Source organism: Sus scrofa, chromosome 4, assembly GCF_054392235.1.
Source record: "Sus scrofa isolate SSC_HxYL_T2T_F1_AM1 chromosome 4, Sscrofa_HxYL_maternal_Yorkshire_Landrace_v2.0, whole genome shotgun sequence".
Lineage (NCBI taxonomy): Eukaryota > Metazoa > Chordata > Mammalia > Artiodactyla > Suidae > Sus > Sus scrofa.
The window spans coordinates 121,869,430-121,882,251 of NC_139386.1; the positions used below are offsets into that span (position 1 = coordinate 121,869,430).

Consider the following 12,822-nt stretch of genomic DNA (forward strand, 5'->3'; position numbering starts at 1 on the left):
ATATTCTGTTACATCCCCAGATAAATTATCCCAAATATGAGGCTGTATCATATTAATCTTGCATTTTCAATATGGAACTGTTCCTAGCCCAAAGAATGTACTTAATAAATGTTTAACAGATCAATAGCTTTAAAAGTCAATGAGAGAATACTAACATACTTCTGCTTATGTTTTTCTAACAACAGAAAGTAATACATAATTAAGCTGGGAAATGTGGAGAGAACAAAAAAGATTAAGAATCAGAAGAAAATGACCTATTTAATTTCAGTAACAAGAGATAATCTTTGTCAACACTGTGTTCCTTTACTCATCCATTGTCAAGGTCATACTTATGTATGTCATTGGAGTCCTTTTAGATGAGTATTCACAAAGAGAGCTATTTATTTCTAAGTCAAGTTACAAGTTACTTATGTCTTTCTAAAATTGTTTTTATAAGGTCAAAACTCTTGATTGCATTGAAACCAAAAAGGACAAGGGAATGAGGTAATGAGTTTGTACAGCTTTATTTATGTGGTGGTTATTTTAATGATCTGGCCTTAACTGTTTTTCTGACCCCTTTTTATAAAACTGCCTAACTCTCACAACACTTTCAGTGACAAAACATGCCATGCCTGACTTGTTTCAAGTTCAGCTCTTTAGACATTTCTGTTTAACTATGTTTGTCTTTCGGAGCTTTCAAATCACAAACCAACCCTGACTACACATTCTCATTAGGGAACAATGCTGACAAATAAGTGGCTACACACAAATGAACTCTGCAGAACTCCTTCTCTGTCTGTGAATTTGGTTTTGTTTTTGTTTTGTTTTCTTTAACAAAAAGCAGGCTATAAATGTAATCTTCTTTCATACTCTGATGTTTGAGGTTATTTACTACTACCAGATTTTTGGTTTCTGCTAAACATGCATTTCAAATTTCAAGAGAGAGATAAGCTTTATGAAACAACTTACAACAGCCTTTCAGAAAATTGCACATTTGAAGATCCAATTTTATTCTTTCACGCTACCCCTGAAACAGTCTTCTTTCTGATCGCCAGGCAATTTTCCAACCTCTTTGAGATTTCTTTTCCTAAACAATTTCTTCCAGAAAAGCTTTTGGCAATAATTTAACACTTCGGTCTGCCCTGGTGAGTTGGGTGAATTAGAAAAATCTGAAAATAGATTCTAGTGAAAAGGAAGCAGGGGCTGAACACTTACCTGAGAGTCAGTGTCTCCCCGAGGAAAGCCCTGCCCTGCTACATTCAAAGACAAACTTAGTAAATGAAGACATGTTACTTTTTAATTTTGTGCTCGGATTTAAGCATTCATTTAATGAGAACATGCAATGAGTAAACTGCAATGCTTACCCCAAATTCTAATTATTCTAAAAAAGATAAAATTTGAAATAGTTGCTCTAATGCCGTTATCGTGCATGTGCGTGCACATGCGTGAGTGCATAATATTTAAGAGCATACCTAGAAAGTGACAGTTGGGGTTCAAATGCTGACCTTGCCATTTATTAGCTGTGTAGTCTCAGCGGGCCTAACCTCTCAGTGTGCTTCAGGTCCTCGTCTATAAACTGGTTACACTAACAATACCAACCTCATGGGGTTTGTGTGAGAATTAAATGAATTCATACCAATAAAGTTCTAAGAACAGTGCCAGCCAGCCAGGCTTAAACAGGCAATTCCTTAAGCCTGGCCTGGGGGATGTGTATGTTTTAGACTCTTTCAAGGAGACTGTTAACAGCCAATCCCTAAGAAACAGCCATATTAGAATCAAGAATATGTTAGACTTTTAAAACTCTCAAAGCTAAACCTTTACACTGGTAATTAATGATAATCACTTCCTTATAACTAACAACTTCTATCTCTGTTCTTCCCTCTATGAAGGTGGGGAAAAATCTATAAACATTTTTGCATTAGAATGGTGATGATTCATTACCAGTGACCACTGACTGAGAACTCCTTTTCTACCAGGTCCTGGGATAAGGGCTTTAGAGAAGTTTATTTCCATCCTTACAGGTTCCTAAGGAATCAGCTTCTCTTGATATCCCCAATTTATACATAGGGAAACTGAGGCTCTGGGAGGTCACACAGCTAGCAGTCTAGTAGTGTCTGAGCAGAGAGCAAGGAGGGCCTGTGTGACTGCAAAGATAGAAGCTGAATTCTTACGTATGGCACTGTCTCATGGAAAGGACTATATGAGAAATTCAGTTCAATCTCTTCTTTTCCCAGTTGAAAAACTCAGAGCCAGGCAATGATTAACACAGTGCAAAATTTAAGTCTTTTGCCTTAGAGTCTGAGGGTCTCTCTGTCATACCACTTTGCATCCTCCTTTTCTCTAGCCTAATCCTAGATTTATTTTTTTCTCACTTCTTCAATTTTGAGTAGAAAGCCAGAGGAAAAAAACATGTTTGCCCTGAATATATTCCTCCCCCACACATCCATTTTTTTCTCCTTTGAAGTAGCAACAACAGCTGCCAACAGAGGATCCCCCGGGCTTATAAAACATCATTTGGCTTCACAGATGAAGGCAAAGATGAGAAGACAGAATCCCTCTTTAGAGAACTTTGCTAATGTTTTTCACTCTAAATTCATTCCTTCTTTAGTGAATACTTTTAAGACAAACCTGAAACCTGAAGGCAAGAATGGCAAAGGACTGAATTCCTGGGAGCTACAAGACATCCCTAATTGATGGCCAAGGGCCAAATGAAAGAGTAGAGTGAATGGACACTTAGATCTCCATCTAATCCAATTCATTTTATTTAAATTCATCCTTTCCATAGCCAAAAGTCTCCTCCATCCTCCCTAGTTATCAGAGACAAACTTCATTAGCCAAAGGCAAGAGGAAAAGAAGACAGCTTTCATATTTATTTAGGGTTCCAGTGACTCGAGGCTTATCAAGAGAAGTCAGAATAAGAGTCAGAGACAGTAGTTCCTTGCTTAGACAAAAAGTGGTTACATTCTAAATCTCAAATTTGGAAAGAAAAATCATTCTTAAGTTTACACTATCCTTATCATGCACATATAAAAACACATATGCAAAGTGTAATAATATTACACAGACTCATTTGGCCAAAAAAAAGAGAGGGGGTTCTCTCTTAATTTTTGTACTGAGGTCTCCTTTTTAATGTGAGGAAAGTTCAGGAACAAAAGAGTAATATACTCATTTATGCCTTCATTTTATTTTAATTTTATTTAATTTTCAACCATACCTGCAGCATATGGACGTTCCCTGGCCCAGGATGGAATGCTTATGCCATAGCTGTAGCAATGCCAGATCTTTAACCCACTATGCCAGGCCAGGGATTGATCCCACACTTCAGCAGCAACTCGAGCCACTGCAGAGAAAGTGCCAGATCCTTAACCTGCTGCACCACAGCAAGAGCTCCCTGTGTATTCATCTTATATTTACTGAGAACCTGCTAGGAACTAGGCACTTTCCTAGGCATTGAGAATAGTCCAGGGAACAAAGAGGTGACACTTCTGCCACCTTCATGGAGCTTTATTTCTAGTGGAAAAAACAAATAAAAAAGATGAATAATTAGAATATATAGGATCCTAACCTGTGATAAGTTCTAAGGACAAAAAAAAAGTAAAGCAACAAAAGATGGCATTAAGTAATCAGATGAAAAGTGTAGAAATTTGAGACAGCGTGGTCAGCAAAGACTTTATGAGAAAGTGATCTTTGAATTAAAACAGAAAGGAAGTGAGAAGACATTTGAAAGCCTGGAATTCCACCAGGGAAGGGTAAATGCAAAGGCCCTGCAGTAGAAAATTATCTTGCATCTCTCAGGAACCAGAGTGACTCCAGCCAAGAGAAGGGCTATTAGAAATGAGATCAGAAAAATAATAGGGATCCAGATCATGCAGAACTTTACAGTTCATGCTAAAGATTTTCACTGGTACCAGGAGTGAAATGGGAATCCTCTAAAGAGTTCTAAGCAGAGATATAGCACAATATGACTTAGAATTAAGAGATATCACAGTATGACTTAGAATTTAAGAGAATCACTCTGGTTGGGGATTCGAAAGGTCTGAAGTGGTACAAGGTCCGTAACTGGTGGCTTTTATAATAAACTAGATGAGGGATGATAACTTGGAGCAGCAGGGTGGCAGTGACGGGCTGTAAAATGGTTCAATGCTGGGCAGATTGTAAAAGGAGAGATGAAAAAGTCTGCTGATGAAGCTGATAGGAAATGCAATAAAAAAAAAGAAAAAGAAAAAGAAAAAAGTTAAGGTTGAAATCTAACTTTTCAACCATAGAACTAATATGAAGAGGACTATAGGAATGGTTGCATGTACATAATTTTGGGGGTTATTTCTTTTGTTTTGTTTGCTGGAGATGGGGAAGGCATATCAGAAGCTCATCTTTCACCATGTTCAATTTCAGATGTCTATTAACCATCTGAGTGGAGATGTCAAGTAGATAATTGGATATACAGGTCTGAATTGATAGAGAGGTCTGCGAGGAAGAAATGAATTTGGGAGTCATTAGCATATAGATGAGGAAGAATCAACAAAAGAGGCGGAGAAAGGTGGGTCAGGACATAGAAGGAAAACTAGGTGACTGTGCTTGCCCCGAAGCCAAGTGAAGAAATTACTTCAAGGAGGAGACAGCACAAGTCTGATGAGTGCTGTTCATAGATCAAGAAATTTGAGGACTGAGAATTGACTGTTAGATTTAGCAATGCGGGATCATTAGTAGCCTCGATAAAAGCATCTGTGCAGTAGAAAAGTATGAACAAAAACTTGACTGGGGAAAGAGGAATTGAAGATGACGAGTACAGACGACCCTCAAGAAGGTATGAGGCAAAGGATAGTGAGAAAGGCGGAAAATAAATGGAAAGTAGGACCAAGAAAGTATTGTTTATTGTTTATATCGAAAATAGGAGCTATTGGGGTATCCGTATCCTGCTGTGAATTATTAATTAAAGTGGATTTGCTGATGTCAGAAAGAGAGGAAAAGATGAAAAGAGTTGTCCCGCCGTGGCTCAGCAGAAACAAATCTAACATCCATGAGGATGCGGGTTTGATCCCTGGCCTCGCTCAGTGGGTTAAGGATATGGCGTGGCTATGAACTGTGGTGTAGGTCACAGACACAGCTTTGATCCCAAGTTGCTGTGACTGTGGTGTAGGCTGACAGTTGTAGCTCTGATTCAATCCCTAGCCTGGGAACGTCCATGTGCCACAGGTGCAGCCCTAAAAAGACAAAAAAAAAAAAAAAAAAAAAAAAAAAAAAGAAGAGTTGTGAGTAGATGACATCACTGTGCTCCAGGGAAGTCAGTCTACGCAGAGTGTGGTCCAAGAGTGTCAGAATGAGCATCAGTTAGGAGAATGTCAGGAATGCAAATTATTGGCCCTATGATAGAGCTAATAAGCCCGACTCCCAGGGTGGGACCAAGGAATCTGGGTCTTACCAAGCTTTTCTGATAATTCCTACACATGAGAGTCTGAAAAGCCCTGATCTAGGGCACAGAGGAGGAACTGACCTTACCTAGTAATGCAAAAATGGATCCGTGGAACAGGAAAAAAGGTAGTCATGTGGAAACTAATGAATAAGTAGGTATAATACCAGTAGTGGGACTAATGTAAGTTCTCTTATAATTGCTTTGACTTCTCAGTGAAGGAGGAATCAAGAACTTCAGTCCTGTTTCTCTGAGTTGGACTATGAGTTCCGGAGACCCAGAATGACTGTGTGTCACTCAGCAGAGGTGTATTATCCTTTTCGTCCACTGTGATGGAATAGAAGGTCGGCATAAGCTTTAAGGCTCTTCCTCTACTTTATGCCACTCTTCCTACTTTTCCTATTTACCAACAAGAGGCTACTTTGTTTTTTCTAGAAGTCACTTTGGTTTATCTGCTGTTTTAGTCAAACTGGGATCCCTAGAAAGCAACACACACACCTACCACACAAATAGCCTTCAAACTAGGAAGTGTATTGAGCACTAAAGCAATGTTAAATTTTTGTGCTTAATGAAAAATAAAGTATGTGTAACTGGGTCACCACGCTGTACAGCAGAAAATTGACAGAACACTATAAACCAGCTATAATGAAAAAAAATGAAAATCATTATATATAAAAAAAGTTCCAATGCCAGGATATGCCAATATTACCTAAGATTATCTATGTTCTTTTGTGGTTGTTATTTGCTTATTAATTATTTGTATACAGGTTTATTATGAAATACTCTGGATAATAAAAAGTCAGGCTATCATAAGAATCTAGGGAATAAATATATTAATCAACGTCTTTCAGCATTCCATAAGCAATAATGCACTCTTGAAGGTTTTACAGTTATTCATCCACAATGAGATTTTATTTTTTTTTATTTTTTATTTTTTCTTTATTTTTTGTTTAGGGCCGCACCCGCAGCTATGGAGGTTCCCAGGCTAGGGGTTCACTGGAGCTACAGCTGCCAGCCTACACCACAGCCACAGCAATGCCAGATCCGAGCCACATCTGTAACCTACACCACAGCTCACAGCAACGCCAGATCCTTAACCCACTGAGCGAGGCCAGGGATCAAACCCACAACCTCATGGTTCTTAATCGGATTCATTTCTGTTGAGCCAAGACAGGAACTCCCACAGTGAGATTTTAAAAAGAAAACAAGTGTGTAGTCGGTATATGTTTTCCATGAGATTACTAGATTTAGTAATATTAGTAATATTTTCACCACTTACTAGTAATAGAAGCTGTTTTGTTTTCCATTTTTAAATAAAAATGTATAAGAAATTATGTATAAGTTATTAAATCCAGAGTTTGTCTTAAAGTCTAAATAAAGTCACTGGTAGTTTTAAGATTGTGCATTCCTAAATTAACCATTCTTGTCATCTATGTAGGATACATTTTTATTAGGTCACTAAGTTTGTGTGGTCTAGTGAAATTAACTCTTTTTTGAACTCCATACGTGGGTACATCACCACCCAGGAACTCTCTCCCACAGGCACTCACATCCAGGATGTAACAATGGAATCTACCTTCTCCCTAAAGTCAGACTTCCACTTGCATTATTTGTCTTGATGAACAGCATTCACCACCCAAATTCCCAAACCTGGAAATTCCCCCAAGTAATTTCCTCTCCCACACTTGTCACATCTATTCAATCACAAAGTGCTATCAATTTTACCCCAATTCTTTATGGAATCCATCCTTTTGAATTCCATTGACAGTGTCTTATTTTAGGACCTCATCATCTCTTGCCTAAACTATGAGAATATGCTTCTAAGTGACCTTCCTGTCTCTGATATGCTTTGCTTAGAATGCCCATCTATCTTGCAACACAAAAATGCCAATGTAATAATTTGACACATAAAACTAGTGACTTCACAGCCTTGCTTCAAATTCTTGAATCACATACAAGATAATGCCAAAACATGTTTGGTTGACTCTGAAGTCCTAGAAGTTGGTAACTACTAGCATTTCCAGCCTCATCTCTTGCTACTTACTCCATGAACATTCATACCATGCCAGTGGAACTTCTGTAACTATAGACTTTCTTGCCCCAAACACAGATTAAAACACCTCCATAGCATAATTACCTCCTCCATCTACAAACTGGAGCACAATTCTGATTATGGTCAATTATGATCAAGTCACTAGATTAGGAGAACAATGCAACCTATATTTAATCACAGCTATTTTTATTTTCCACAAATAATCATCATCATAACTTGAGCCTTTCTATGTCACTGTGTGTCATTTAAACCTGCTTTTTGAAAACAGCATATTATAGCTTTTACACTGTTCATAAAGATCATCAAATCATAAACTTTCACTATTGTTTTCTTTCTGTTCTTCAGTGCAGGTATTTGCATCTCTGGGAAATTACAAGAAGTCTTCCATTTATGCTACAATTTTCTCAATTTCTTCATTTCTTTTTAATTTGCAAATAGCACTTGTTTCCCCTGACATTCATCTTATAGTCTTCTAAAGATGCTATTATTTTGTTGACTGATGGTTCATTAATAAGTATAATTACCATCTGCCATGTTGCATCTTAAATTATCCAGTAACTGCATGTATATTAGTTTTCGATTTTGGAAATTAAGCTCTTAAAGACAGTCTTCTCCTCTATTAAAGTCAGGTAGAGTTCCAGGTAGTTTTTCAAACAACTAGATGTGTAAATCCACTTTACTTTTTGTTATTGCCACATTATGCAAAACTTCAGTCCTTTCTATGAATGCTGTTATTTAATACCATTTAACATATAAACCCACCGTGCTTTTATCCTAATTTGCCTGATATGATTTTGGAAAAAGACACAAATAAATAATACTTGGTTTTCTGGGCACTGTGGTTAAAAAATAAGGGTCAGCTCAAATCATGTGGCTGTGTTCTAAAGGAAAGCCAAAAAAAAAAAAAAAAAAAAAAAAGGCCGGGATTTCAAGGTAACATATTCAACGCAGATTTGAAGAGTCTCAGTATTCACTCTAGTTTAAAGCTGTTTCTGAGAATAAAGGGCACACACACCTCTATAAATATATCTCTTTCAACTTTACTACAGATATTCTCTTTATTCTCCTGCCAAGACTATTTAAGAAAAATATATATCTTTGGCTGAAAATTCCAGATACAAATAATTCCAGAATTCTAAGGACTCAAAACAATATATATTTTTTCATTTTTATAAGATTCTTTTTCATTTAATTTTCATTCATCCATATTCCCTGCATGTTTTCTCTCGTATTTTTATTTTAAACTAGATACATCATACAAGACAATGGCCTCTGATTTATTCCATTTGGGACCTGAGATTTGGATATGGGCAATTTTGTAGTATTTGTAAAAAGAATATAATAAAATTACCCAAAGCCTCAAATTCAATATACATATTTGCCAACAGAATTCTAATAAACCCATCACTGATTTTTAAAGCCAGAAGGGGACTTGGAGAGCATGAGGTCAAATTCCCATATACCACAGGAAGAACAACGAAAAAAGTGAAACCAAGGAATTTAGTCCACTGGCCACTCACTCAACCAAAAGAGAACAAGGAATGAGACCCTCAGACCCCCTGAACCCAAGTCCTGTGGGTTTTTTTTTTTTTTAATAAGTCATATATGTTCCCTCAGGACATAGACTTCCAGTATTTGTCTGTCATTCTTCACAAGGTGAAAATAAGAGTTAACTGAGTTGGCTGTGTGCCTGAGCAACTGCTAAGCATTCACTTGTAAAAGCAGAACCGGGAACCTATGAAATTTCTTTAGCTGAGGCTTTTCTCCAAGGCTGCCTTTTTTTGTCTACTCACATATAAGGTGCCTAGGGTAACAAGCAGTAACTATTAATCACTAGCAATTTTTTAAGAGGCCACAGTGCTAATTTTAGGTTACTATATAAAAAAAAAAAAAAATCCTTACTCAGTATCTAATCACTTGGAAATTCTTTGCAGATTTTGTTTTCATGTTCTGCCTAAAAGAACGCTTTCTCTGCTCAGAGAAATCTGTAGATATTAAGTTTGTGTCTGAAATATGCGCTTTGACAGACCTCAATTTAAGGGTGTATTTTTTCTGAAGGATAAAGAGCAGCTGATTACACTGACAAAAATCCCAGAGGCAGTGAACTCTGTTGATGGGAAGTGACTCAAGTGGAGCAGGAAAAGCTCAGGTTTCCTCCTCCCTCCAACCTCTGCTCTAATAATTACCCACCAAGCCCTAACAAGAATCTGTTGTTTGACGATCCAGCAAGGGATCAGGTAAAGGAGGAAAAGGAAGAGCAGGGCACTTCCCGTGAGGGGGCGGGGGGAAGAGGTTCTGTGAGCTTTCCTGTGTGATTAGAGCTGGGGAGTTGATCTCTTTTCATGCTGTAGATGTGGCGTGCTGCAGTCACGCCTCCCGCTGCCAGCCCAGCACCCGGATCTTAATCAGTCACTATGAAAACTCATTAGCTCCACAGCGATGAGTCTTCCACTGCTGAAGCTTGGCGCTGTGCTTAGTACCATGGCAATGATCTCAAACTGGATGTCCCAAACTCTCCCATCCTTGGTAGGACTGAACACCACGAGGCTATCAACGCCAGACACCTTAGTAAGTCACTCTGGTGGGGTTGGCTGTCTTGGGAAGTAAGTGCATTAAACCAGTGGGCTTTCTTTTGTAGACTGCAAAGGCTGAGATTTTGTTTCTCTATTTACAGGTCGACTTCAACAAGTACAATATTTCTGTGGTAACTTTAAGCGTGGATATTCCTTTATGAACACTTTAAAGTTACATCAAAGAATAAATGAGCTGTCTGAGAAATTAGTTGTGAAAGGAAATATTAGGCTCAGTAATACTTAGGAATGGAAAAGCTTTAATTTATATTATTCTGCGGTTTTAAAGGATTCTCATTTAAAATCTGTTCTGTTCTTATTATTTTACTCTTCTTTTAACATCTATAAAATCTCCATAATTTTTTCTACAGAGTATGCTATAGGGTACATTCTAGCTACTCTAGTTTTCCTACAGCAGGTTCTTCCTTGGAATTCAATTCCTGTGACTATTTGCAATGCAGTCAGTCAGAGAAACCAACCTCTGTAAAACATAAATGAATGAAAAACCCTTGGCAATTTAAAGCCTGTAAAAAAATCCTTTAAGAGAGCTAAGAATCAGGAACAACAGAAAACTTACTTGATAAAATCATTTCCCTGTACTGTTTAATTTTTTTATGAAGAATTCTCCTGTCACAAGGCAAATTCCTGTAGTCTCCATTCACCTACAGTTAATGGCTTTTTAACGCTTCCCACATTAAATAACAAAGTCTTCTCTCATTGTTTGAAGCATCGTTCAGTTAGCAATACTTTCAAATTTCAAATAAAAATGAAACGTACTGGTTTTTCGGATAGAAGTTTACAATTTCAAATAGAAGGAATATCCTGGAAAAACAACTTCTCTGCTAGCAAATAAAAGGTACAGACACAATGAGTATTTGGAGCTCTAATACCTGTTTTTTACCATTAGATTACTCCAGTAGATTAGACAAAGTCAGCTACTTAAAAAAAAAAAAAAAAAAAAAAAAGGCAACTCTCCATTTTCAAGACTTGTTTGCAGTTACTATTAATAATTACTCTATCAATCAATGTGAAAGTAACTGAGTAGAGTCAGCTGAAATTAATTACATAATTTGCCAGATTCACCCAGGGGTCAGGGCACCAGCAGAGCACTTGTGACGCGCACTTTGACCTGCGTTTACATTTTGACATCCCTTGAGTCACGTATGGTACGTCGGAGCCTGTGTTAATGAGACTCCCCTCCTTCCCTGCATGCCATGTGGGACAGGATGTAAAAGAGACTTGTAGTTATAAAGAAAGCATGATGCGGCATCAATAAGCAATTACAAAACAAATTCACATCATTTAATATTTACTAATCCAGATTTCCTCAATGTTCAAGTACCTGGTGGTTTTCAACAACTTCCTTGTTGAATTAACTCTTTCAGGAAATGACTCTAAACTAAGCAATTCATGAATAAGTTCTGTTTCAAACTTGGTACCTTGGTTCTGAAATATACATTTTTTGGTGGGTATAGATATGGGTTTGGTTTATTCCTATCTGCTACTGATGAAAGGGAATCTGCTTTCCAAAATTATGCTTGGTTCTTCTAGCATTTCTAGCTCTTTTATGAGTTTAAAGTAAATTCATTATCTTTACCTTCTGACTGGTTGAAAAATATAAAATATTGGTATGGTCTATGAATGTTCTGACACAGCTGAATCTGCCTTTGAGTGACCAAAAAAAAAAAAAAAAAAGTTCATAAAAGTTTACACGATAGTATTCACTGAAATGGAAAAATCAGGTTGCAAAACTGTTTGAGTGTGTGTGTGTGTCCATGTTTTACAGAAGTGGCGTACTTTACAGAAGTAATTTCCCCACCTTAACTATTCAAGATAACTGCTCATATCTTAGGATTCCCATGGTGAAAAATGAATGAATCTGTAGTTCCTAGATTATGATCATAAAATATTAATGCTGGAAAGGATCTTAGAAACTATCCAGGTCAGTTATTTTTACACTATTTTTAGCAGCAGTGCCTTTTATTTCCTCCAAACTAAATCTTATGTAACAAATGCAGAATAAGTATTTGTTGAATGAGACCTGAAGCGGAAGTCCAGTATATGCAAGAGGTCATGGGTCAAATAATAACTGAGGAGGGGAGGCATTTACTGGGCCTCTACCATCTGCCCCCGCCCACACAACCAACCCCTTTCCCTAGTCAAAATCTCTCCACAGGAACCTTAGAAACTCTCAAGAGCTTTGCTGGAAGTAGGACTGATCTCATCCAATCTCCTCACTCTGCAGGTGGGAAGACTGACCCCCAAATGAGTAAGTGTCTAAAGAGAGTCCCCCAGCTGGTTAATGACAGAGCCAAGGGTGGCAGCAAGTCACCTGGCTGTGGTTCTGACCAGGGAAGTCCTTTCACCCGCTTCTGCTCATCCTTGCCCCTCCTGGTGCCCAGCGCCACATTAAGTTCTCTCCGCCCTGCTCAGGTGGTTTCCTGTGACCCTGGACTCCACTTTCCTCAGGAGAGTTAACAGTTCCTTTAGGAGGGTTTACAGTTCCTTTCCCAGCAGGCAGAGCTATGACGTCCAACCTTTTTCAACTTTCTCACTCTATGTTCTCAGTTTTAGGCAGGATGAATGGTATAAGCTTGCAACTGTATATGCACTCCCCCAAAATGAATGAATGAATGAATAAATGACATAGGTCTTCAGATTTGTTTATGAGTGTCTGTGGGATGTGCAAATGGCAAATAGTGCAGATTTTTACAAATATGAATGTGGTCCCTCTTTAGAATGGCATTCTCAAATGATCTTTAAAAAAAACAAAAATAAGAAAAGACAGGGTTTTAATCATTAAAGGCAATTAA

General features: G+C 37.7%; 1 protein-coding gene across 5 annotated transcripts in view; it reads left to right on the top strand.

The window, feature by feature from the left end:
* The window catches only part of OLFM3 (olfactomedin 3), a 197,677-nt gene that overhangs the window by 145,305 nt on the left and 39,550 nt on the right, over window positions 1-12,822 (top strand). The window contains exon 1 of one of the 5 annotated variants that reach the window (XM_085023845.1): window positions 9,765-10,007. The exons of the other annotated variants lie outside the window; for them this stretch is intronic. Within the exon in view, the coding sequence (XP_084879971.1) occupies window positions 9,879-10,007 (129 nt within the window). The 5' untranslated portion in view covers window positions 9,765-9,878. Of the gene's footprint in view, window positions 1-9,764; window positions 10,008-12,822 lie in introns of those variants that run through there. 5 annotated transcript variants of the gene reach the window in all.